The sequence below is a fragment of the Myotis brandtii genome, unplaced genomic scaffold, assembly GCF_000412655.1.
Source record: "Myotis brandtii unplaced genomic scaffold, ASM41265v1 scaffold120, whole genome shotgun sequence".
Taxonomy (NCBI): Eukaryota; Metazoa; Chordata; class Mammalia; order Chiroptera; family Vespertilionidae; genus Myotis; species Myotis brandtii.
Window position 1 is genome coordinate 4909205 of NW_005354174.1, and position 24344 is coordinate 4933548.

Genomic DNA, 24344 nt, shown 5'->3' on the forward strand with positions numbered 1-24344 from the left:
CCACTCTTGGAGATACCATTATACATCTGTGGCCAGCGGGGCCCCATGTCAAAGGAGATAAGTCTACCTACTTCCGGGTTGGCCTCTGCTGCCTGTTCCTCACAGCTGGTGCCTCAAACCTTTACTCCTGGACTCGAGGCCCCCCTTCTCTCCACACACCTGGGCCTCCTGTGGCTCTCTGAAACTCCCTACCCTTCACCCTTCAAGTGTGTCCAACTCTACCACCCTTCCCTTCGCATCTCCATAGAAGGACAAAGGTTTCACCTTCACATTCACAGACATTTCACACTCATCTATCTAGGCCTTCAAGCAGTATCCTATCGCCAAAGATCGTCCAGTCCTCCTGGCTGGCTACCGCCTCCCCTGACTAGAGACACACAAATTGGGCTTATTCTCTCTTTTGCATGTGCTCTCCTTTCTCTCCTAATGCATCCACTTTACATGTACAGTTCGATGAGTCTTGAAAAACATACACATGCATGTAACCACCCTCACAATCAAGATATAGATCATTTCCATCCCCCCAAACATTTCTCACATCCCTTTAGATGCAATATCCCTGACTCCCACCCCATCTAACCACTGAGAGATTCGTGTGTTTGTTCTAAAAGTTCACAAATGGAATTCATGTAGTTGGGTCTTTTTTGTGTCTGCATCACATTTTTGCAATTCATTCTTATTGTTGCGTGCCTCATACTTTGTTCTTTTTTTTATGGTGGAAGGAGTACTCACAATTTGCTTTACCTGTTGGTGGACATTTGGGTATTTCTCGTGTGTGTTTTTTTAAATATGTTTTTATTGATTTCAGAGAGGAAGGGAAAGAGAGAGAGAGAGAGAAACATCAATGATGGGGAAGCATGGGGGTGGTAACTCGGCAAAACAGAAAAATGTCTCTGATGAAGTCAACCAAAATTTAAATAATTGTTTCAAACCGGAGCAATAGGGACTGACGGCCTCTCTGTGGAGGTAGCTCCAGGCAGACTTTCTCCCAGGTAGGAAGGAATAATATCCTTTGATTATAGAAGCCACAAGAACAGGCTGCCCATTTGACTGGAGCTTAAGGAACCTTCCAAGATCATTGCCTCCTCTTCCCCAGATGAGCTGATATTTCCGGAACACCCTCTTCTCTGGCGGAATCTAGATGAGCACCGGTCCACTTCACTCTTCTCTCTAAAGCACAACCACCTACTGACCCCTACACACCCGGTGCTTAAAACCAGCTTCTCTGACTGCAAGACTTCTCCAGGTACAACTAAGATGTCAGGACCAGTTAGAAAGTCTCCAAACCAGCCCCTTCTAAGTGCACTTCTAGCAGGGATTTGAGATGTTCTGAGCCCTTATGAAGCACCGAAGACCACAAATGAAGTTCCTATCTGCTTTGTGCTCCCTATAAACCTCCCCCAGGCCAAATATTCAAGAGCCTCGTCTTTCCCTCCCATCCCAGCTATTAGTAATTACTGCTGAGATTTAGCACACACATCTCATAAACACATCAGACATCTACCATCAGCTTGGTTCCCTGGTTCATGCCATGCAGGAAAAAGAGCTTGGAAAGCTTGTACACACGAAACCAAGTATAAAATAAATGGCGGAAACACGTGGTATACGCCATAGGTATCACAGATCACCCAGGTGAGAGGACTCGGGGAGGGCTGGTGCACTCAGGAAGAACGGTGCCATAAAGTAGGCTGCCCTGGCGGGTGGGGAGGACAAGACTACAAGAGTGAAGAACTATCACCGCTTTGTGGGAATGAGGACACAGGCTTGGCAAGTGTGAAGTGTTCCTTCTGAATGCGAATCAGGTTGGACAGCAGGCAGTGAGACCGTGGAGGAGAAAGCAGAGAGAACTCCGTGATGTGGCGTGGCGGGCACTGGCTAGGAACTGATTGTAGGCATCTGAGAAAAAGAGAGATGTGATACAGTCCTCTGAAAAAAGTCAGCCAGGGCACTAAGCAAATGAGAAAAAGAAGGAATCAGAAAGGGTAATGAGGAAGGCGACTTAATAACCCCAGTAAGATGGCCAGGGTGGGCCCGGGTGGGGGAAAAGGAGGGATGGTCAGAAACAAAAAGGAGGGGGAAAAGGCCAACAAAACTTAGTCCTGATCAGAAAAGTGAAGTGAAAGAAAGGAATGAGTTAGAGGGCACACGATTTTAATCCTAGCCAACGGTGAAACTAGATCAAACTAGATCGGCTAGTCTGACTGCAGTAGACAAATGCCATTTCCTCAAGAAAAATGCTTAAGGTTCTAACACTGTTTCCTTATAAAAGTTATTGGTAGAAACAAGGTCATTCACCCTCCCTTAACTCAAAACTCAAGTCTCCCAAATATGTTTCTCGTGCTCAGGTGAGGCGATTAGGGACTACTTCTCCCCAGTGGCAGCTCATTGCTCCCTCCAGAGGAAAGTACTTCCGGAATCTACACTCTTCACTCGTCTTCAGTTGTTAGATCCAAACTGTGGGGAAGAAAGTCTTAAAACATTTCTCAAAATTCAGCTCGCATGAGAACATTTTAAAATAGACATCCAATCAAAAGCGCCTCAAAATCCAGATCTCATCGGAACTGAGAAAGGATGTAACAGGTTTTCTTACAGGTAACCTCTGCAAGTCATGCAATGTCATGTGTGATGAAGGTGATCGTGGGGAGATACCAAGGTAACCTAAAAACCCGCCCATAGCGAAGGCAGCTGACTTCTACTAGGCTCTGATTCACCTTCACCTTGGCAGGAGTCAGTCAGACCTAAAAACGTACACTGAATGGTACAATCACTTGTGAAGGAAATTAAAGGGGGGAGGATAAGGCAATTCAATACTATGACTTACGACCAAACGCCTCTCAGCATGTCCTAATTCACAGAATTCATTCTTGAGTGATGGGAGTGCCAGCAAACCTCGCACGGCATCCCAAGATGAACAAAAGGATAACTAACTAAGTCACAGCAAATAAAAAAAGGAATTTTATTCATGCACTTCAACATTTACAACTGTGCTCTGATACATACCAAGTAATGCAGCAAAGACTACCCACTGGAGTTGAAATCTATGCTACGTGTGGTGGCTGCGGGCTAAAAGGTGTCTCTACAATGGGAGATGTGCTGCTCCGAAGCCAATCCCGAGCGTGAGGGAGGCTGTGAGCGGGTACAGATGAGACAGGACACCAGCTGGTGACGGCTGAAGCTGAGTGACAGATACACGAGCGTTCATTATATAATCATCTCTATGTCTGTTTATGTTTAGAATCTTCCATGACAAAGAGTAAAATACAGGAAACACATTTCCAAGATGCTCAAAAGCAGAAACAGGCCCTCTCATGTCCCTTCTTGTGAAACTTAATTTTCAGTCCTCCAAGACAATGGAGAACAAAGAAACACTTTTCTTGTGCTTAGCCGATAAAGTAGAAAGGTGGTGATGCGTATCTGAAGCCTAGAAAGGTTCTTAGGAGAAAAGAGATTAGGGCTATTAACAAAATGTCAACCCTTCCCACAACTTCCCTTCTCACGTTTCCATCACACCTCTGCAGGCAGAAGTCGGGCACTTCCAGAGGCACACAGCCTAAAGGAGGACAGAAAGCCTCCTGCAGAAGCCGCAAAAGCTGTGTGAAACTCAGATCAAAAACTGGAACTGGAAACTAATGTGACGACGGCACAAGTGGCAGGCGAGTACCCTGAGGAGGCAAAGTCAAGTCTCATCTGCTTTTCAGGGCTCCTGAAGGACGTCTAGTCAGAAGGGTTCTGGAACTCCAGTGGGCCTCAGGTCCTCCGACATTTCCTGAGCATCCCTGGCTGTTTAGAGACCCCACCTTCAAGGAGTTAGAAATTCGGCAGGAAGACAAATGTAAACAAAAATTCGCACCACCAGCAGGAAGTGCCTCCAACACCCACTTGAGGAAAGGGCTCACCCTGCTTGAGGAAACAAGCAAGTAACCTGGGATGAAAGGAGCCTGCCCAGCAGTGCAGGCTGCTGGAGGGGAGGGTGCAGAAGCCAAGGCCCAATGTCTCCGAGGCCTGGAGAGGAGTTGTGGCTGCAACAAGGCGCACCTCTGGGGGAAAAAAGGGAGTTGAGGCTGCAGAGGTGGGCAAGAGCGGATTCGGAAGGGCCTTGCATGCATACTGAGGAGCTCGGCCTTGACTCTGTCTGTGGGCCAGTGCTCCCCAAACTAATCAGTGAAGGATCACACCATGGGTGATGCTTATCTCCCTTTGTACTTCTTTCCTCGTGGACAGGTAACGCAGGAGGGCAGACCACACCTGGAGTAGCACTGCTAGCAGTACTTCAGCAGGAGTGTGGTGTGGTCAATTAGTCTTTTCAGGGGGCACGCCTGACAGCAGTGTGATGGGTGAATGGGAAGATAAGACAGGTGCAGGGACCACCGTCAGGAAGCTGCAGCATTCATCTGGGAAATGAATAGAGAGCTTGGCTAAGGCACCAGCAAGGGGGATGGGGAGGGGGAGTCAGATTTGGGAGACACTTCTTCAGCCTGCGTGACAGGACTCCGTGACCGAGTAGCAGAGCATCACTCTATTTCCCAGACTGGGTGGGCCGTGCTGTCAGCACCGGGAGAAACCATAGCAAGAGGCGCACGGTAAGAAAGGGAAACTCATGTGGGAAGATTTTCTTCAAATTTCAAATAACCAATTTAGTTCTGATCCCTCCCTCATAAGAATCCCCAATATTAACCATTCAAGGGACAGCTCAGGAGTCCGGGCCCATCTGGTTGGGAAAGCAGCCATGCTGCACAGTTAGCATATTTTTTTTTTTCCACCCATTGCTTGCCTCTAATTGGCAGTTAGCATATTTTTATAATTAGTAAAGGGTGGTTCTAAATTAGATCCAGTCCTCCGTGCCATGGAGGGCATGGGAGTAGGGTTGCTAAAGAGTTAAGTGCAATTTGATGAAGATCTGAGTGTCAAAAATCGATTAACTAGCATTTCAAATTGAGTGCAAGAAGCCGTAAACCAGAGCTGGCAATACCAGAGAAAGTCCTTTGGACCCCAGCAGGCCGAAGCGAGCTTCGTAAAACTAATCCAACAGAAAGCATGAGGACAATATTCTCTGTTTGCATTTGGGCAGAAAGTGCAGAAATAAAACATCCTCAACCATCTGCACTGGTGATATTTCAGAGACAGACAGACAGCAGCAGGTACTACTATTACAAAAATCACAGCTTAGACAGATCACAGCTAATGTACAGTGTCAGAACTCAACTCAGTGTCGGAAAACAAATAAAAGTCTTTTTCTGCACTAGGTGCAGTCTGCCACGGTGGTGTAAGAAATCTCCACTTCTGGGAACAGCAACACGTGTTTGGGTGAGGAACAAAAGCACCTGCCAAAACCACTCTGTGGAAAGAAAAAAAACAACACTCCCAGCTTGTTGGCCTCTGAAACAAGTAAACAGTTAGGAAACCATGAAATGGAGTAACAGGTATACAGTGGGGCCTTGACTTACGAGTGTCCCGACTAACGAGTTTTTCGAGATACGAGCCGTCTCTCGGCCGATTTTTTGCTTTGAGTTGCGAGCTAAAATTCGGGTTACGAGCCAGCTTCAGATACCCCACCGCTAGTTGGCACAGCGAACGTCACAGTGAACGCCACAACATCAGCCCAGCATCACGTGTCTCACTCGTTCACTTTTTTATTTGACATACGAGTAATTTGAGTTACGAGCTCCGTCACGGAACGAATTAAACTCATAAGTCAAGGCCCCACTGTATATTCTGCAGAACCCCAGTTGGATGAGTTAAAGGTGTCTGTTTGCATCGGCAAGGTTTTTCCATTTGACTTTGCCCACTACTGTGCAGGCCCAAGCCCACGGCCTTCCTTGCCTGGACTGGGGCAGTAGCCTCCCCCTGGTCTCCTGCTTCCTCCTGGCCCCATCAGTTCAGTCTCAACACAGCACCTGCTGATCCCGTACAGCGGAGGCTGGGTGTTTTAGTCAGCTGGGGCTGCGGTAACAAAACACTGTAGCCTGGTATTTATTTCTCAGTTCTTCAGGCTAGAAGTCGAAGACCAGGTGCTGGCATGGTTGGGTTCCTTGAGCTCGAGGATCTTTGATCCTTCCTTCCTTGAGCTCTTACTCAGTGGGGCTGTCCCTGTTTAAACTTGCAGCCCCTTCCACCCCGACCCCAGCAGCCTGGCACCCCCTACTCCACTTCCCTGTTTTATTTTTCTCCAGAGCTCTTAAGTGTCATTTATTTCCTTATCTGTTTCCCCATAGAATAAAAGCTCTATGAAGAAAAGGATTTTGTCTGTTTCCTTCACTTGTATCCTCAGGGCCTAGAACAGTATCTCAACACTTATAATCTATTTACGTGCTAGTGGTTTGCAAATATCAATGTTGAAATCTCTGGTTATAACTGCAAGATAAAATTGGCCCTAGCCAGTTTGGCTCAATGGATAGAGCTTCAGACTGAAGGGTCCTGGGTTCGATTCTGGTCAAGGGCCCATGCCCGGGTTGTGGGCTCAATCCCGAGTGGGGTTGTGCAGGAGGCCATGGATCAATGATTCTCTCATCATTGATGTTTCTATCTCTCCCGTTCCCTTCCTCTCTGAAATCAATAAAAATATTTAAATAAATAAATAAATAAAATTGAACTGAAAGCTCAGGGTCTCCATATTACCACCTGTAATCTTTGTAAAGAAATATATATTGAGGCTACTGGTAGAAAGGGCTAAATTTCACTAAAACAAGCCAGTTTATTTGCGGAAAAACAATGAGACTTAGAGAATATTAAATATTGAGATTATTAGACCTTAATCAGATTTCTCTAATTCTTCCTTTAAGTGCCTTTTACCTCCTCCTCCCTGCTCTGCCTAGACGTGCTACCTCCTTTCCTTCTCCCCAGGCCTCGCTTCTCCAGACTGAATCCAATCTACCCACCAAGGTTCAGCTCCAACATCCCAGCTTCGTGAGGCCTTTCCTGGCCCCCTCCCTCCGGCAGCTCCTAGGACAGTGATGGCGAACCTATGATACGCGTGTCAGAGGGGACACGCGAACTCATTTTTTTTGGTTGATTTTTCTTTGTTAAATGGCATTTAAATATATGAAATAAATATCTAAAATATAAGTCTTTGTTTTACTATGGTTGCAAATATCAAAAAATTTCTATATGTGACACGGCACCAGAGTTAAGTTTAGGGTTTTTCAAAATGCTGACACACCGAGCTCAAAAGGTTCACCATCACTGCCCTAGGACCTCTGTGAAGCGGTCACAAGACGCTCTTTGCGGAAGTTCTCCTTGCCAGACTGTGGGCTCCCTGAGATCCAGTGCTATCTTTTTCTTCTTTGGGCCCACAGAGTATCTTTCACAGACCAGGTTCTGTAAACACATGTTAAATTAAGTAAAAAAAAGAGGCAAATCCTTTAAGCTCTAAACTACAGGAGAGAACAGACTAATTCTTATGTTTGGCTAAGTAACAAACAAGGCAGGACACCGTTGTGCCCGATACAGCGGAGGCTACTTCTAGAAAGTAAGACTTGGAGAAGATCAATTTAAAACAATACAGGAAAAAGCAAAGCAGAAGAATGAAGTGTCCTTGGGGCAAAAATGTCCTGCCTAGGAATACTGCCACTAAGGGACCAGCCTTAAGACAAGAGTAAAAATGCTTATCGCAATCCTTCTGCACCTTGTTGATTTCCAACTTTGGACAAAATCTGAAATTGTGAAATTTCAACAACTCTGATTTTTTTTTTTTTTTAAGCAGTAAAAGACTTATACAGGAATGAGAGACGGTACAGATAACATCTTGTAATGCAATGCCAAAACCCAGCTCTACCATCTTCTTGTGGCCACCGACTCCCAAGAGCTGGTCCTTTCTGTTGCTTAAAGCCCCTGCTGATTGAAGCAGGACCCCGCCAGGTGCGGCAGGGCAGTCTGTAGTGCCTCAGCTGCCATCCTCGATGGATGGTAACTAGGTTTGCTGCTGCACTGACAAGATGACGTGTGGCCTCTGACACAGGCTCCTGTTTTCCCATCTAAAATACTATTTGGGGACATTTTATTAAGGAAGGAAAAACACTTGCTGTGCTCATGACAATAATGAGTCACGGATTAGTGACGGAAGAGAACACGCTGGTCAGGCCCTCATCTAGGGCCAAGTGAGGATCATTACTGGACAGAATAACAGAGATGACACGGAAAGCCCCAAATCCCGGGATTTGCATGGCTTTACCTGGGAAGATTGCATGGGAAATAGAATACAGTTTCCCAGCTGTAGGACTCCACTATCACCAGGAAGACAAGACCATAAACTGTGGGAGATTACGAAAGGAGAAACAGGTCCCGTCTTTTACTTCCCTCCATGTAGAGAACCAATCAAGTGGCCAACTTGGATGAATGTCAAATCTTACAGCCCTCAATTATCCCAGCCTCTATAAAAGCAAATGAGTCATTTGTGGTTAGAGAAGGTACCTTCTTGTAATTATGATTACAAGATTTTAATTATTAGAACTTAACAAAAAAATTTAATGCAGCATGTGTTTTGTAAAGACCAAGCCAGAACTATTAATAGAAAAGCCTAGAGCTCTTTAAACATGAAATCTGGACAGAAGCAAAGAAAACAAAAAACACACAGCCCACAGTGCCTCTTCAACTGATGTACTTAGCAGATAATCACAATCTAAGCTGTAAACATACCTTTGAGCCCTATCCTCTCCTTGACTCCATTATCCCTTTTTATTTTATTAAATAACATATAACTGTTTTTCTCTTTTTCTGGAATATGTTTCCTGGAAGCAGCAGAGCACATGAACATGTCACCCAAAGACCAAATCCAAATTACCTTCTTTTAAAGTCCATTTGATTGAGCCTGTCCTCTTGCTGACAGCGTGCAAACTTCCATCCAGGGTTGACACAAACAGCAAGGTTTCAGGAAGCGTCACTGTGCTGGGACTTCCAAAAATCTGCAAAGAGATGGAGAAGAACCTTCCTGGTCAACATGATTCTTCACCTGGGGCATGTACCACCAGAGACCTCCACCCCTGAAAGTTTCTAAAACCCACCAGCTTAGAGATGAGGAAACTGAGGATGGAGGCCTAGGTTCCCATCGAGGGCACCTGTCTGGACAACAGCTGAGTCAGGACTAGGACCCAGGTCACCTATTCTAAGTGACAATCCTTCCTGCAGAGGGACTGGCTTATGACCTAACATGACAAGGACAGGGATTTTGAAATAATCCCTGAGGTAGAAAGTACGCTCAGCTTTTTAACTGACTTCCTTCTCTTAGTTATATTTCACTTTCTAAAACTTGGCCATCTTGCAAGACTGATAAAGAAGAATGCCAACACACCCACCCACACCCATATACACTTATGAAATTTTAAAGGGCAAAGAATTAGGGGGAAATGTTTAAAGCAAAATAAGGAAAACAGCTCCCATTCTATAATGAGTTTATGTAGTAATAAAGCACCAAGATTTCAAAAGAGACATGTTATCAAAAATGCATAAAAAACATAACCCAAATTACTCCTCACTTATACTCAAAATACAATTTAAATTAAAATGCATATTTTATGCTCAATGAATTAAAAAAAAATTTTTTTAAAGAAACTAGCCAAAGGTAGTGAAATTCACTTGTTGGTGTTGATAAAAATGGTTAGTGCAGTCTTTCTGGAAAGTATAAACGTGCTCATATTTTTGGTCCTGTAATTCCATGTCTATATCCTTAAGAAATAATTCCAGATATGGAAAAAGCTCTATGCACAATGATACTCATTATATCCCATTTTATAAATACAAAAAAAAAAAAACCAACCTAGAAAGGTCTGAATTTCCAATAATATCTAAATGGCTGAAATAAATTATGACCCACAATGAAGCATTATGTAATCATTAAAACAGCATGTGGAAAAGCTACAACAATACAGAAAAATGCTTATATTCGTTGTCACATGAAAAATAAAGAATCTAAAAATGTTTTTAAAATACATTTTTATTGATTTCAGATAAAGGGAGAGGAAGAGAGAAAATCATCAATAATGAGAATACCTACCGGGTATCAAACCTGCAAGCCCTGACTGGAAATGGGTTGATGCTCAACCACTGAGCCACACTGGCTGGGCTGAATCCAAAAGTTAATGTAACTGTGGTTATAATTATACTGGACAGATTCTTTTTGTCTGCCTGTCTTCTAGCTTTGCTAGAAATTGTACGTACCCTCATCCACACAGATTCCATGGGAGCAGCCGTGTGTGTGTGTGTGTGTGTGTGTGTGTGTGTGATGTGAGGGTTTCCTAGGAACATGCTTTTGCGATATGGGCCCACTCAGCAATGCCATCTTGTAATGAGCTTGTCTCTTCTTTTGTCTCTATACTGTCCTGCACATTAACTGGTTCCTGTAGCTGTTGAATTAAAAACAGGCCAACTTGCTTATACTGAGACAGTTTGAATTTTGGCACAAATGTTATTTTAAAAATATGGCTGGCTTTTAGCATGAACTCTAAAAGCTCGGGGGATTACTCCCCTGTGCATGGGAGTCTGACCCCCAAATACCTGGTCATTCTTGGTAAGAGCCAGGATGATGCCCAGTTAATCCCTTAAAAGGGAAAGCCAAGTGGCTCTCTCTGGGACAGTCTGAGGTGGCAGGACAAACACTCCAGCCCCTGCATTCCTTTTCGAGGGGGCAACACAGCTGCCAGGACCTAGAGCTCATCTCACCTCCTTTGTGCCTGGCCTGGAGTGGGAGAAGTTCCCCCTTTATTTTGTCCAGAGCCAAGGCCCACTCACCTGGATGGGAGAAACCACAGCCAGCCTTATTGCTCCTGCTGAGCCTATTCTCCGGGTGAAGCCTTAAACCCGAGGAGGAAGGGTCTGCTTCTAATTCCACCTTTGGAACTCGGAAATCAGTTTTAGTTAGATGGGCTAGAACAGTGGTCGTCAAACTGCAGCCCCTTGAGTGTGGCTCTTCCACAAAATACCACGTGCGGGCGCGCACGTACAGTGCGATTGAAACTTCGTGGCCACACTCAAGGGGCCAAAGAGCTGCATGTGGCTTGCGAGCCGCAGTTTACCGACCACTGGACTAGAAAAACAAGCCTCAGGGGTGGTGCCTGCCCCAGCTGGAATCAAGAGGCTACGCACACCAACTGTTTGGTGTAGTTAAAATTATTTTAGGCCACAGGGGATAGATGAGGACAAGCTTCACCTAGACCTGCTCACACCTGAAGCAGAGGCGTGCACGTTGCCCGGAGCATCTGGCCTGGAGAACAGTGGCCCTACAAAGACCACCGAGGCTGCAGCTGAACAAGACCGAGGGCTGCCTCCCATTGGAAAGGGGATGGGTTTGCAGCTTGATGTGGGATGGCAGGATTATGTTGGTAGGGGCAGTTGGGGAACTGAATAAACGAAAAGAAAAGACCCAAGCATGCCTGGGGGCCAAGAGATAGAAATCCCTGCTGAGCCCCCCTCCACCTATCAAACAGTTACCCCAGGAACTGTCCTTTTGCATGCTAGGTCTTGTGATCACACAAGAATTGGGTTGAACTCTCTGGATAGATGAAGTGGTAAGAAATTAAACTTGGGAGATTTCTTTGAATATGTTTTCCTCCACGTGAAAAACAACTGGATGAGAGAAAGACAAAGGCAGAAACAGAGAAAGAAGCCGGAGAAGAAAAAAGCTGAAAGACTGGGAGGGTGCGGCCCACTTCCACCAATCCTCAGGCCTCGCTAAGTCCCTGTCCTTGGGCTCAGAGACACCAATCCTCACAATTAATTCCCCTCTTTGCTCAAGCTTGTTGGAACTAGGTTTCTGTCACTCACAACCCATATAGTCCTAACACACACACACACACACACACACACACGCACGCACGTATGCATATACACAGAGCAAATGAAAATATACAGAGAGAAAAAGATGAAGAAAATATTGCAAGATTATTGCCATAGCCTTTTCTCCTCTATTTTCTAAATTTTCTATAATAGGATCACATAATCAGCAATGAATTTTTCATAAGACAGGAGATGGACAAGTTAGCAGGTGGAAGAGAGGCTAGAATTTAAAGGAGCCGGGGCAAGCTCCTAAATCCCAGGTGAAGCGCTTTCCATCTCAGGACATGAGGCAACTCGACCACCTTGGATCATTAATATCCACCAAACAAGGAACCAAAGCTAAGAAACACAGAGGTCTCCTGGCAAGACAGTGTGCTTCCAAGAACAGAAGAGTTTGCTGTTGTTTCAAAGCCTACAGTACAATTACAATGAACTAAATGCCCGAAGTACATTTATCACATATTGAAAGGGCCAATATTAAATAAAATATTAATAGTGCTGCTTCGCGGCTAGCGTGGAAACAATAGCCAGCTGCCTGTCTGAGCTGCCTGGAAACCACAGGAAGAGCAATTGTCTATGGTTGGTTGGTGAACTGAAATAAAACACTAATCACCTAACTAACACGGTCTTTTAAACATCTCAAAAATACCAGCGTGGGCTAGACGTTGAATTTGGCAACTGAGACTGCTGACAGTTAATCACAACGTCCACAGTGACATCACAAACCCCCTCACAACCGGCAGGTTTTTCTCTTCTTTGAAGGCTCTCAGCTGTTTCAAATTAGAGTGGCCGGGAGCCCCTGTGACCAGTGTCATTCTCTCAGAAGGCAAATGAATATTACAAAATGTCTGGCTCTTCACCCCTGGCATTTTTTTTGAAGCATGCGTACACCTGCTGTCAATACAGTTGCTAAAACTAACATGAATTAAGCTTCTATATGCCTTTTGCAATACTGAGCAGAGCTGCGAGCTACATGTATCTGAACATCTACACACATGCTTCCCAGTAATGAACTTGCATTCCCTGCACCCAGGCACGTCAGTCGCCAGTGCTCCCGTTTCCCTACGACGGATGAAATGGCAATGGACCCTGCGGTTAGACACACTAGTTTCCGGAGCCCGACAATGGAAAGAAAATGCTGATGCTGCAGACCTGCGGCAGGCTGACTACCTGGAATCTGACTCACTTTTCAAACTAGTGAAATATATATTCCTGGTTTCGATGGTGACTTCTAAGAAGTAGGCACAGTAACACTGCAGAAGGTAAGAACGACAGCGGCGGGTAATCTGGTCTAGCCTAAAACGAGACACCCATTAGCTGGTCAGTCCTCATAGAAGTCTGACACACATCATCTCACACAAGGCGACCCCAAGATAATTCTAGGAAACACTCAGACTGGTGACTAGAGGGTTGGCAATTCAGGGCAGAAGATGCTGGGGAAGTGGCTGCTGGTCAAACTGCTTCTTTCACTTGGGCTGGGTGAGTGGTAAAGCAGTCCTCACTGCCGGCCTGCTCAGCCAGGACTTAACGAGTCTCCCTCCCGTGAAAACCAATGCCGCTGCCGGGCTGCAGCCTCATGTTCTATGTTCTGATTACAAAGCAGCTACACCAGTTCTTAAGATGCACCATCCACTTTACCTTCACTGCAAAGACCTGGAAGCAACTCCCAAGTAACTCACACAGATGATTAAAAGGTGGGTTGCCGACAGTTTCATTCTCTTATATTCTAAACTTAGCGAATTGTTAGCTGCTCTTGTATTAACTCCTTATATTTCAGGTAAAAAAAACAAAAAACAAAACCTTTTCTAAAATGAGTTCTGAAATAACTTTGTTTAGAAAAAGTCTTTGATAAAGAGAATTTTGGACACAAGGGGCGTGATGTGTTTAAGCAGCACAAAAACAAATGAAACAGCCTCTAGCAAAAACCCACCCATTTCTAACGAGTACTTGGGGCTGGTCAGGCCAGGAGGCGACTTACCCATGGCAGGAGGAAACCACCACCGGAGCCCCAGGGCTTGGTTTTGCTGCCCTGCCTGTCACTGAAGTGACTGCTCATTTCCATTCACCCTCTGCCCCTCAAGGAAGAATGGCAGGGAGCCCACTGCCAGCTGCTCTAAGATTCAGGGCACAGGAAAGGCCAGGGCAACTCAGGGTTTTAAGAAATGCTGCATTTTCCAAAGAAATGCAAGTCTTAATGTTCAGACTCACATTTCAAGAAAGAATCGGTCCACAAGCTAACTGACCACCTAATAACAAAGGCCAGAAATAAGGTTAATAAAAATAGCACAGAACTCTCATCTCGCAGTCAGTGGGAAGAAGTGGTGCCATGCACACATGTGTCGCATACCCAGCTTTCCAGAGGGATCAAGACCTGATGAATCTATTTACAAACCTGGTGCATCCTACCCCAGGCAAAGGGGGTACACACACCTACAGAGGCCCCTCCACTGGGAACAGGAGAGCCATACACTTCTCAGGTGGCATACAGATTGACTGAATCAAACTCAAGAAAGTTAAATGTACATGACAACACTGTAGTGCTAGTTTAGTAGAATAAGTAAAAATAGTTAAAATAAAAATCTCTTCTGTGAATCTTCTCCCCTTCCTACCTCTACTCCAACAGACCACAGTTTCTAAAATAACATCAGAATCAATCATCTGGCTGAGAAAATGGTTTTCCCCCTTTTTGGGAGAACTGCACCGACCAGGATTTGTTCAGGGATTTTTTTGTGTGTGTTGTTTTTCCCCCAAAATAATTTTTCCTCTACCTTCATTGGATTACTGTTATATTGCATAATCCTAACTTTAGTTTTATTTATTTAAGGTTAAGAAAACCATTTCTCCAAACCAAACTAGAAATCTAGCAAGGATATTGGCATGTTTCCATAAGACTATCAATACACAATGTAATGTGTACCTAAATTCCTGGAACTTACAATCTGCCATCAACACCCAGTGTGCCTTCTACAGTGCAGGGGCTCCTGGCCAAGGCTCAAATCCACTGGACAGCTGGCCTCAGAGGTAAAGCAAAGTTAAAGTGACCTCAAGTTCATTTCGGTTAATGAATACTACACATTATGGTATTACAGGTAATACTGTACTTAAAACAGGTATGCAAGTGAGGGAAGGATTGCATAAGAAAGATTTCCAAGAAATTTTGTTTTATACTTAGAACACAAGCATTCTTGAGAAGATTTAAAGCTGCATGTCACCAAATGTGGAATAATAGATTTAAAATGGATTAGAACGTGCTAAGGAATCAAGAGCTTATAATTATTAACTTAGCAATATTGCTCGGAGGTGAGAAGGGCATTGTTCTCCTGACTTTAATTAGTGAAAGCCACAGGATGGATGAGCTGATTTTAAGAGATATCAGTAAAACACTTTTTGGATACCAGGGAGGGGGAGAGAGAGAGAGAGAGAGAGAGAGAGAGAGAGAGAGAGAGAGAGAGAGAGAGAGAGAGAGAGAGAGAGAGAGAGAGAGAGAGAGAGAGAGAGAGAGAGAGAGAGAGAGAGAGAGAGAGAGAGAGAGAGAGAGACACACACACACACACACACACACACAATTTGTGCAGTAATATGTTAATTCAGCAGGAAGTACCCCAAAATATTATTCTGTAATATAGTCCTTGGCAGGCACTAAATGATATTCAAAAAAGGACATATGTGTCTACAATTCTTCTATTTGTAGCAATAGTAACTACTTCAGATTATAAACTTCAACAAAGCCTGGCTATTTGTGATTCTGGCGGCTTTACAACAAGTACCCAGGAGAGTACTGTCATTCTAATGCCATCTGATCACATAGTAGAAGACTGTGCCCAATGATGGCCAAAAAGCTGTCTAGAATTCACCAAAGCAGCTACGACTAAAATCAGTGCCAGTAAATGCCAGTACACACCCATTACATAAAGATCTCTTGTTGAAAAATAGAGCCCACATAAGTATAAGCCTCAGACTGATCAGGAGAGTGGGCTAAACAAAGACTACTTTTGAAGGTTTCTTATGTAAAGGCCTGTTAGACAGATATATCAAAGATTTTTATTCTAATCACACCCTGCTCTCCAACCCCAAACTCATTTACACACCTGACCCAACAGTAAAGTCCTCTCTTCCAATTATGGAGATGTCTATATAGCCATCTGACACAGTGACACAGAAAACTCATTGTCTAGTTTCCTGTCTACTGAATTGGGATAGAGATTAGAGGACATATAAAGAGCTTCCCAGACAAGAAAAAGCTAAAGGAGTTCATCACCACCAAACCAGTATTACATGAAATGTTAGAGTCTTCTTTAAGAAGAAGGAAAAAAAGACAAAAACTATGAGCAATAAAATGGAAATAATTACATATCTATGAACAATTGAATCTAAAAAACAAAATAAGTGAACAAGCAGAACAGAAACAGACTCATAGTTGGGGGAATGCGTGAACAAGGTGAAGGGATTAAGAAGTACAAATTGGTTGTTACAGAATAGTCATGGGGATGTAAAGTACAGCATAGGGAATATAGTCAATAATATAATAACTACGTACATATGGTGTCAGATGGATACAAGATTTATTGGGATGATCACTTATTAAGTTATATAATGTCTAATCACTGAAACTAATATAATATTGTATGTCAAGTCAACTGTAATTGAAAAATAAAAATGATTTAAAAAATTTAGAAAGCCTGGTAAAAAGAAGCTAGAGAAAAAAGAATTAAAACATTGGTGATATTAAGAGACTTTTCTTGTTTAATTTTGCCTATGTTTTAATGATTTCAGTCTATTACTAAGAACTAGTCCAAGTTCTGTTATACTTCATTTACTTGAGTGTAAGTCAGCAATAATCCATCAACCAAATACTAGTTCCTTCTAACCAGCCTATCAGCTGTTAAGTTTCCGGACATTAGGTCAATAAAGGTAACCATGACATTTGCTTTGGATGGGAGTCAAGTGTCTGCTTGGGATGCAGTAAAGGGCAAGGCCTAACTGAACAGCTCTGTGTGGTTTCCAAACTAAGCAACTGAGGGAGTAAAACTAGTATTTGTGGCCATTCTTGTGTGGTGTAATTAACCACCATCCAAGACAGTTACAATTCTTTGGTTTAGGCTATTCCTTTAACGGGTCTGATAAAAGGTTCCTCATAAATTCACTTTATTCCTGAGCGCAAAGGTATACTAGTTTCACAACAGGTAAATATATTTCACCCACTTGTTTGGGAGCCCCAGGCTGTGTCTAAGTCCAAATAGCCAGCTGTTCTGTTTGTCTTCATGGTCCCTCTGCCATCAACTTATATTGACACCATGGGAGGAGGAAATACATTTGGGCATGAAAGGTGCTCTGTGGTCAAGGAAACAAGCCCTGTGCTTAGTGTGGTATCAAATCCCTAAGGTTCCTAAGCATTTTATTGTTTATGAAAACTAAAACTCAAGCTTTCTCGATCATTTGGTGGTTGAGATTTAGAATGTGAGTATTGCCACTACTATGCTGTTGTCTTCACTAAAAGGCAACAGTAGCAGTTCAGATCTTGTAAAAACTGATAAATCTAGTAGGCTCATTTACCTTAATGGGACAGCAGCATCATAAACAAACTAAACTAATAAAGGTCTGACTTAGACTAGTAATTCCTACAAGAAGACCGATTTGATCCTGCAGTTAAACCTACTGTTAGGAAGTCCTCAAACAAAAACCCTATGGGGAAAAAAGGCTCGATTAGATACCAAATTTTTCAGTCCTGATAATAGCAACTAATCAGAATCTGTCAATTTTGTTCTTTACCCTTAGTTGGGGATTTCTTTTGGGGGTAGGAGAGTGGAAGGGGTCAAGTAGAAAGTGGATAAATGCTCTAGTCCAGTGGTCGGCAAACTCATTAGTCAACAGAGCCAAATATCAACAGTACAACGATTGAAATTTCTTTTGAGAGCCAAATTTTTTAAACTTAAACTATATAGGTAGGTACATTGTTATTAACTTAATTAGGGTACTCCTAAGGCTTAGGAAGAGCCACACTCAAGGGGCCAAAGAGCCGCATGTGGCTCGCGAGCCGCAGTTTGCCGACCACGGCTCTAGTCAAATAAAAGTTATCTACAAACAACTGCATTTATGACATAATTGCCATCCATGCTTGCCAGATGTTGCCAAGCTTCATAAGAGAAGATACCTGGACTTCCCCTGTCAGAATCCCCACTGTTTGAAGTCCATTTGAGGATTACCTACTTCCCTATTGGCCCAGTCCACCATACTGCCTTCCTGTTGCAAATGAGCTAGATGGTCATTAAGTCTGTATGGCTCCATACAACACAGATCAAACTGTAGAACTGTTTACAACTTCTGGAATATATAATTTTAGAGATGAAAAGGGCTAAAGAGATCACCTTACCCAACCCTCTCATTTCATAGAAGTCAAGGCCCAGAGAGGTGAAGTGACTTGCCCAAGGTACCACAGACAGTTAACTGTAGACAGAGGACTGGAACCAAGGTCTCCGCCTTTCTGTCTGGTCCTTTGCCCACTGCACCACACTATAATTTCAATACTTTAAATCATGGTTCTCTGAGAACTGTAAGCTTAAATTATTTCAGGCCTGGAGCTCCCCTCTGAATCCTGCCGGAGAGGATGAAGAACAGGACGCTGTCCTGAGGGAAGGGGGGGATAGGATCTTTTGGAAGAAGCCAAAATGTAAACTGTAGATTCTACACAGACACCCAATATACCAAAAGGCACTGCAAATTATACAGGGTGGGTTTTAAAAAAAAATGTTCTGGGTAAAAAATTCCTGAGATCCCACTGTAGATCTAAGTGGGTGGGAATACCACCACAGAAAGCCAAAGGCCTTAGCCACCATAAAAAAAATTCTTGCGATACATTTATCCAGCCCAGTACTAATGGGTTTCTTAAAAATGCTCTTTGATGATGATGATGATATAGTAGCCTCTGCCAATTCCTTTGATGAAGAAAGTCATTCTTTCAAGACCAATGCCAAGGAAACATACATTACTGATCAGCACAGGACAAGTCCTTCGAACAGCAAAGACCATTTTAATGACCAAACATATGCTGATGAGCCTCAAGCCTAAGTCAGGACTGCTTCACTTAGCAGGATATACGCTCACAAAAAAAGGAAACAGGGGTCTGAATATTGATTTTTTCATGTGAGAAAAAATCTTATGCCACCAGGTTTCCATAATTTTAGCGTAGGTTTCTATTTTCTAGGCTCCTCTGAGAAGCCCATGTAAACATCTCTATGCAATTCTCACACATTTGGGCAGAGATAGGAAATGATAAGAAAATGCTTGGAAGACTGTGTTGGCACAACTCAATCGGGAGTGGGACAAGTGAAGGCTGAGAACAAGAGCAGGGCAAGAGGACTGGCTGGGACCAAGCTACACTGCTTCCTCCAGCTTATCAAGACGCAGGCAGGAAACAGAAGCAGAAAAGAATGCCCAACAAGGAGATAGCAAGCCTCTGGATTCAAGGAAGAAGCCCTTCCAGGGACCAAGGAGAGCGGAACTCCCTCCTGAGAAAGGAGAAATGGCTGTCCAGGACAGGGATGGGGGAGGGATGCGCTTTTACAGGACACACACTCTGTAGCCAAAGGCTCCATTTTCCCAGGGATCGCTCTTCCTAAAGTTACCATCCTGGTCAGGCTTCTGCCTCGTCTGGAGGTCATCCAATCTTACTGCCAGTTTCTCCAGGTTAGAAAAGCAGCTTACATGGGCATCTGAATTGTAGGGGAGGCTGGCTAAGCTTCCCAATATGTTTCTCCTTTTGAACAACATCTCTTTAACTGCTAAGGCAGTAAAATAAATATTGAGATTTCCAAAGACAAGAATTATGTAAGTACCAGGGAAGACATCTTATTGAAGAAATTGGTGGGGGAGCCAAAGATACCATCGGAAAGTAAACAAAGTCAGAAACCTGACTATCCACTCTGACTCAAACCTCAGTTGCTACTCATCTCCTCCCCTCAGGGGCAAACAGCGATGGTATATGGAACAATTAAGAAAAGATTAAAATGGTTTATGATGTTTAAGAAGGAAGAAGGATTTTTTTAAAAAGAAGGAAAAAGAAATAACTGCTGAAAAGATTTTTACCAAACGGTACTACATTTTACATTCTGGATTGTATGTGATTATCTGAAAACACTCTTACGTTTGCTAAGCTTCAATGAAGTATAATGTGATTGTTAGAAGGGCAGACTCTGGAGCCAGACCACCCTGGGCAGTTACCTTGATTTTCTCACCTGTAAAAAGGGAATAATAATAATACTTCTTGAAAGGATTGTTGGGAGAGTTAAATGAGTTAATATACATAAAGCTCTAAGAACAGTACCTAGTACACAGTGAGTGCCATATAAGTGTCAATTATTATGATGATTAATCAAGAACTGTGCAAGACACTAGGATCTAATCACAACAGAGATCTGATTCCTGCCTTTGTGGAGTTTATGATCTAATAAGGGACCATAGGAGTCAAAGAACCAGACAAACAAAATGACAAATTGCAGTAAGTGCTATGAAAGAGATATACAGGGACCCATGAGAGCATAACAGGAGAAGCCGAGTTGGGGTTGTGGGATCAGTGTCAAAGGTTTTCCTGAAGGAGTGACATCTGATTTAAGATCTAAAGCAGTGGTTCTCAACCTTGGCTGCACATTAGAATCACCTGGGAATCTTTTTAAAATCCTGATTTCTGGGCCTCATCCTCCGGAAATTCTGTTTCTTTGTTACTAATGTTGTGGCCCCACCCCATAACAAAGAAACAGAATTTCCGGAGGATGAGGCCCAGAAATCAGGATTTTAAAAAGATTCCCAGGTGATTCTAATGTGCAGCCAAGGTTGAGAATCACTGATCTAAAGGAAGAGGGGGAGGAAGGGAACAGCCTGTGCAAAGGCCCTGAGACTGAAGATAATTTACTGTGTTTGAGGACCTAGTGGGCCAGTGCTACTGGGGAGACAAAGCAGAAAGGGCAATGGGACAAGGTGGGGCTGAGAAAGCTGGCCAAAGCCAAGTGTGTGCTCATACAGTGAGGCCACAAAAATCAGAATCTTCCCTGTGTGTCTTGTTACCTATGCAGCTCACAGAAAGAGAAGGAAGAGGTGCTGTACACAACCGTGCAAAGCAAATCTGGAAGAAACAAATGTTCCCCTAAGGCAGTGATGGTGAACCTTTTGAGCTCGGCGTGTCAGCATTTTGAAAAACCCTAACTTAACTCTGGTGCTGTGTCACATATTGAAATTTTTTGATATTTGCAATCATAGTAAAACAAAGATTTATATTTTTGATATTTTATATATTTAAATGCCATTTAACAAAGAAAAATCAACCAAAAAAATGAGTTCGCATGTCACCTCTGACACGCGTGTCATAGGTTCGCCATCACTGCCCTAAGGTGACGTTTGATACACAAGACACAATCTGTGTTCACACCCTAGGTGAGTCTTCCCTGGTGTTTTATTTTATACCAATGCTGGACTGATGCTGGTTTACAGCTGAGTATCACACACCAAAACTTCATGGGAAAGTTTGTAGTAAGACTGTTATATGAAGTATGGCCTATAAAGCAAACTCCAACACAACATCTTTTATGAGACTCTCCTCCGAGGGACTTCTCTGACCAGCCACCAGGCACGGATTTGGAGGCCCAAAGAGTGGAACATGCCTCCTGCTGTCCTTTTATCCACCGGGTGCTCCATCTCCCCAGTACCTGCGGTCAATTCCAGGCTCTGTTGCCACAGGAAGAGTAACCATACAGTAAGGCTGAGTTGTTGGATCACGGTCTCGCATTACTCATGCAGGCTGACAAGTTATCAATCTCTTCTAGGCACTCCCTGTTTCACACTTCTTCCTGTTGGCTGACTCGTCTATGTCCAACTTACTTGCTAAATCACTTACTTCAACCCCACTCCCGGGACTGGACTCTCTCTTTTAACCTACAGATGCACAGAAAGAAGGGCCCTGTTACGTATAAGGTACTGGAACCCCAAGGCTTATAACACTCCTGCCTTCAAGGAGTTAACCATCTAGCAGAGAAACTGTACAACACAAGGGGAAATATGGCAGGTTCCATAACCACGCCTCCTGAAGGCTGGCCTGGCAGTGTGCCCAGGCCCTGTCCAGGGCGATTCCCTATGATTCTGAGCCCACACTCCCCTGCTCAGGCCTGCTTGTCAATCCTTGGCCTATCCTGTGTTCACATAATTCCAAGTTAAAAAACCAAGAGTTCCTCAGGTATCCCCACAAGCCTGGCACATGCTCGACAGGTGATTTTGGGTGAACGAAGCTGAAAGATGAGACTGGGAACAGGGATATATGTTCTGGCTCAGGCTCTGGGCAAGTCATTAAATTTCTCCTGCCATCAGTATATGATTCTATGAAGGAGGAACACTGGGTTGGAAGCTCAGAAGTGTGATGAGCTATGATTTACCAGGCCCTCATCTCTCCTCAGGCTTTGCTGTAGATTCTTCTCCCCCTAACTGATCAAAACATGCCAAAACCCACCTGAGAATTTGAGAGTTTAGAAGTCCTGATGCCTCTGAACACAGTCATCCCCAATCCTGGTCTTTCAACATCTTGGTGTCTCCATGTATCTCAAATTATTGCAACATTGGCAATTAGTAATAATCTGATTCACTTTAAGGTTCAGGGTGGGGAAAAGAAATACCATAGAAATCAACCAATAATATGTGGGAGGAGGTAGGTTACTCCCAAGGACACATGCTATGGGCTATAAAACCAACCATCTCCTAAACCTAAACTGAAAGGGAGATCTCTATTCTTCTCCAAACCACAAATCAGATAAGTGACTGAACTTTACTCCAGTTCCAAAAGCCCCAGAGATTTCCAAATACTGAACCTTCAGATCAAGATGTCTTAGGGTTGGTTTTAGAAGCAACTGTGGTTTGGCTCCCAGTCAGTTGAAGAGCAAAACTACAGATAAACTTGTTCTTAATCTCTTATGTGTAAAGGAAACCGTTTTCTTGGTAAAACAAGACCACTGCAAGCGGAAAATGAACCCTAACAGAACTAGAGGATAAGGCCACTAGATTGTTCAGAGGTCAGCGATTCCCCGAAACTGGCTTTACATCTTTCATGCAGTATTTGAATTTGCCCGGAGATCTTATAAATCCTTCCCCCATGGAAGAAACTACTTAATGTTCTTTGAGTAACAACTGAGGTCGCTGAGATAACTGGCTGGCCATGTCCCGCACCTTGCTGTACCGCCAGGCCTTTCAACCTGCACCGGCTGCAAAGGCCTTCGGGCTGCGAGGCTGAGACAGATATCCAGTTCTCACAGAAAAGGGGAAGGTGAGTCTCACAAACTGTCCCCTCCTACAATTTGCTTCCAACACACACATTCTCACCCTGATAAGAAAGTTCTTTTTTGTTTATATGCTTCATTCTTGTACCTTAACTATCGGACTTACTCCTCCCACAAATTTCTTCCACACCCACACCACCCTGGCTACTTCACTCTGGCTACAGAAGGCTCTCTTAAAACTCAGAGATTAATTTCACCTGCAAGGGTGCTGCAATGGGACCTGGAAAGTAATACTGTTTTTATTCCTTAGGCATTTTGATATATGGAGAAGGTAGCAATAAGTAAGCTAAGTGTCACTTTAAATAATTCTAAACAGTGTGTAATTCAATAACTAAGTGTATTTGAATGTAAGGCCAATTATTAGTTAAAGTTGATTTTTTTAAATCCTTCCCCTTGGATATGTTCTTATTGATGTGTTTTTTTTGTTTTTGTTTTGCTTTGTTTTGTTTTTTAAGAGAGAGGAAGGGGGAGAAAGAGAGCAACATCAATATGAGAAAGAAACATTGATCGGTTGCCTCCCATATGCGCCCTGACTGGAAATTGAACCCCCAACGTTTTGGTTTACAGGACGACACTCCAAACAACTGAGCCACCTGGCCAGGGCAAAGCTGATTTTTTTTTTTAAGCAACTGGAATACTCACCAGTCTGGAATGACTTGCTCTTTTAAGAGTTGGGCAATCTTGGACTATATTAGAAACAAATACAATGCTAGATTCTCTATTCCTAGTTCTGCTGCTAACCAGCAGAATCTATCGATCCCAATTCTCTAAAAGATAAGCCCAGATAGAAAAAGAGACCAAGATGGCGGCATAGGTAAACACCGGAGACTGCTGCCGCAAACAACCACTTCAAAAATACAACTAAAAGACGGAACGGACATCACCCAGAACCACAGGAAGGCTGGCTGAGGAGAGACTCTTCAACTAGAAGGAAAAACAACAGCACACCGAGGCTCAGAGGAGGCGCAGTGTGGAAAAAACTCAGGTGCGGAGGTGCGCGCGCAAAGCGGGCTGGTGGCTGAGAGCGCGGTTGTCGTTTTCGGTCAGGGGGGAGTCTCAGACTCTGAGCTCCAGATACGGGCGAATCGCTGGGGACTCGGACCCAAACGGGAGAAGCGGGAGTGTCTGGCATCAGTTGGAAGGCAGCTTTCCCTCCGAGGTTTGCAGCGGTTCCGGGGGTTCTGAGAAGTCCCTGCGACCCGACTGACCCGCCCAAGCCCTGCGCAGAGCCATCTGCCTGATCGCCTCAGGCAAAGGCTAGATTAGCACCTC

The 24344-nt window shown here is 43.8% G+C and overlaps 1 protein-coding gene across 1 annotated transcript in view; it reads right to left on the reverse strand.

Annotated features, from left to right (window-relative positions):
* The window catches only part of ERN1 (endoplasmic reticulum to nucleus signaling 1), a 58630-nt gene extending 36330 nt beyond the window's left edge, over positions 1-22300 (reverse strand). Inside the window, exons 1-2 of the mRNA XM_014532602.1 lie at positions 22253-22300; positions 8777-8897 (exon numbers count right to left, since the gene is read on the reverse strand). Of these exons, the coding sequence (XP_014388088.1) occupies positions 8777-8897; positions 22253-22300 (169 nt within the window). The remainder of the gene's footprint in view (positions 1-8776; positions 8898-22252) is intronic.
* Positions 22301-24344: the final 2044 nt, after the last annotated feature.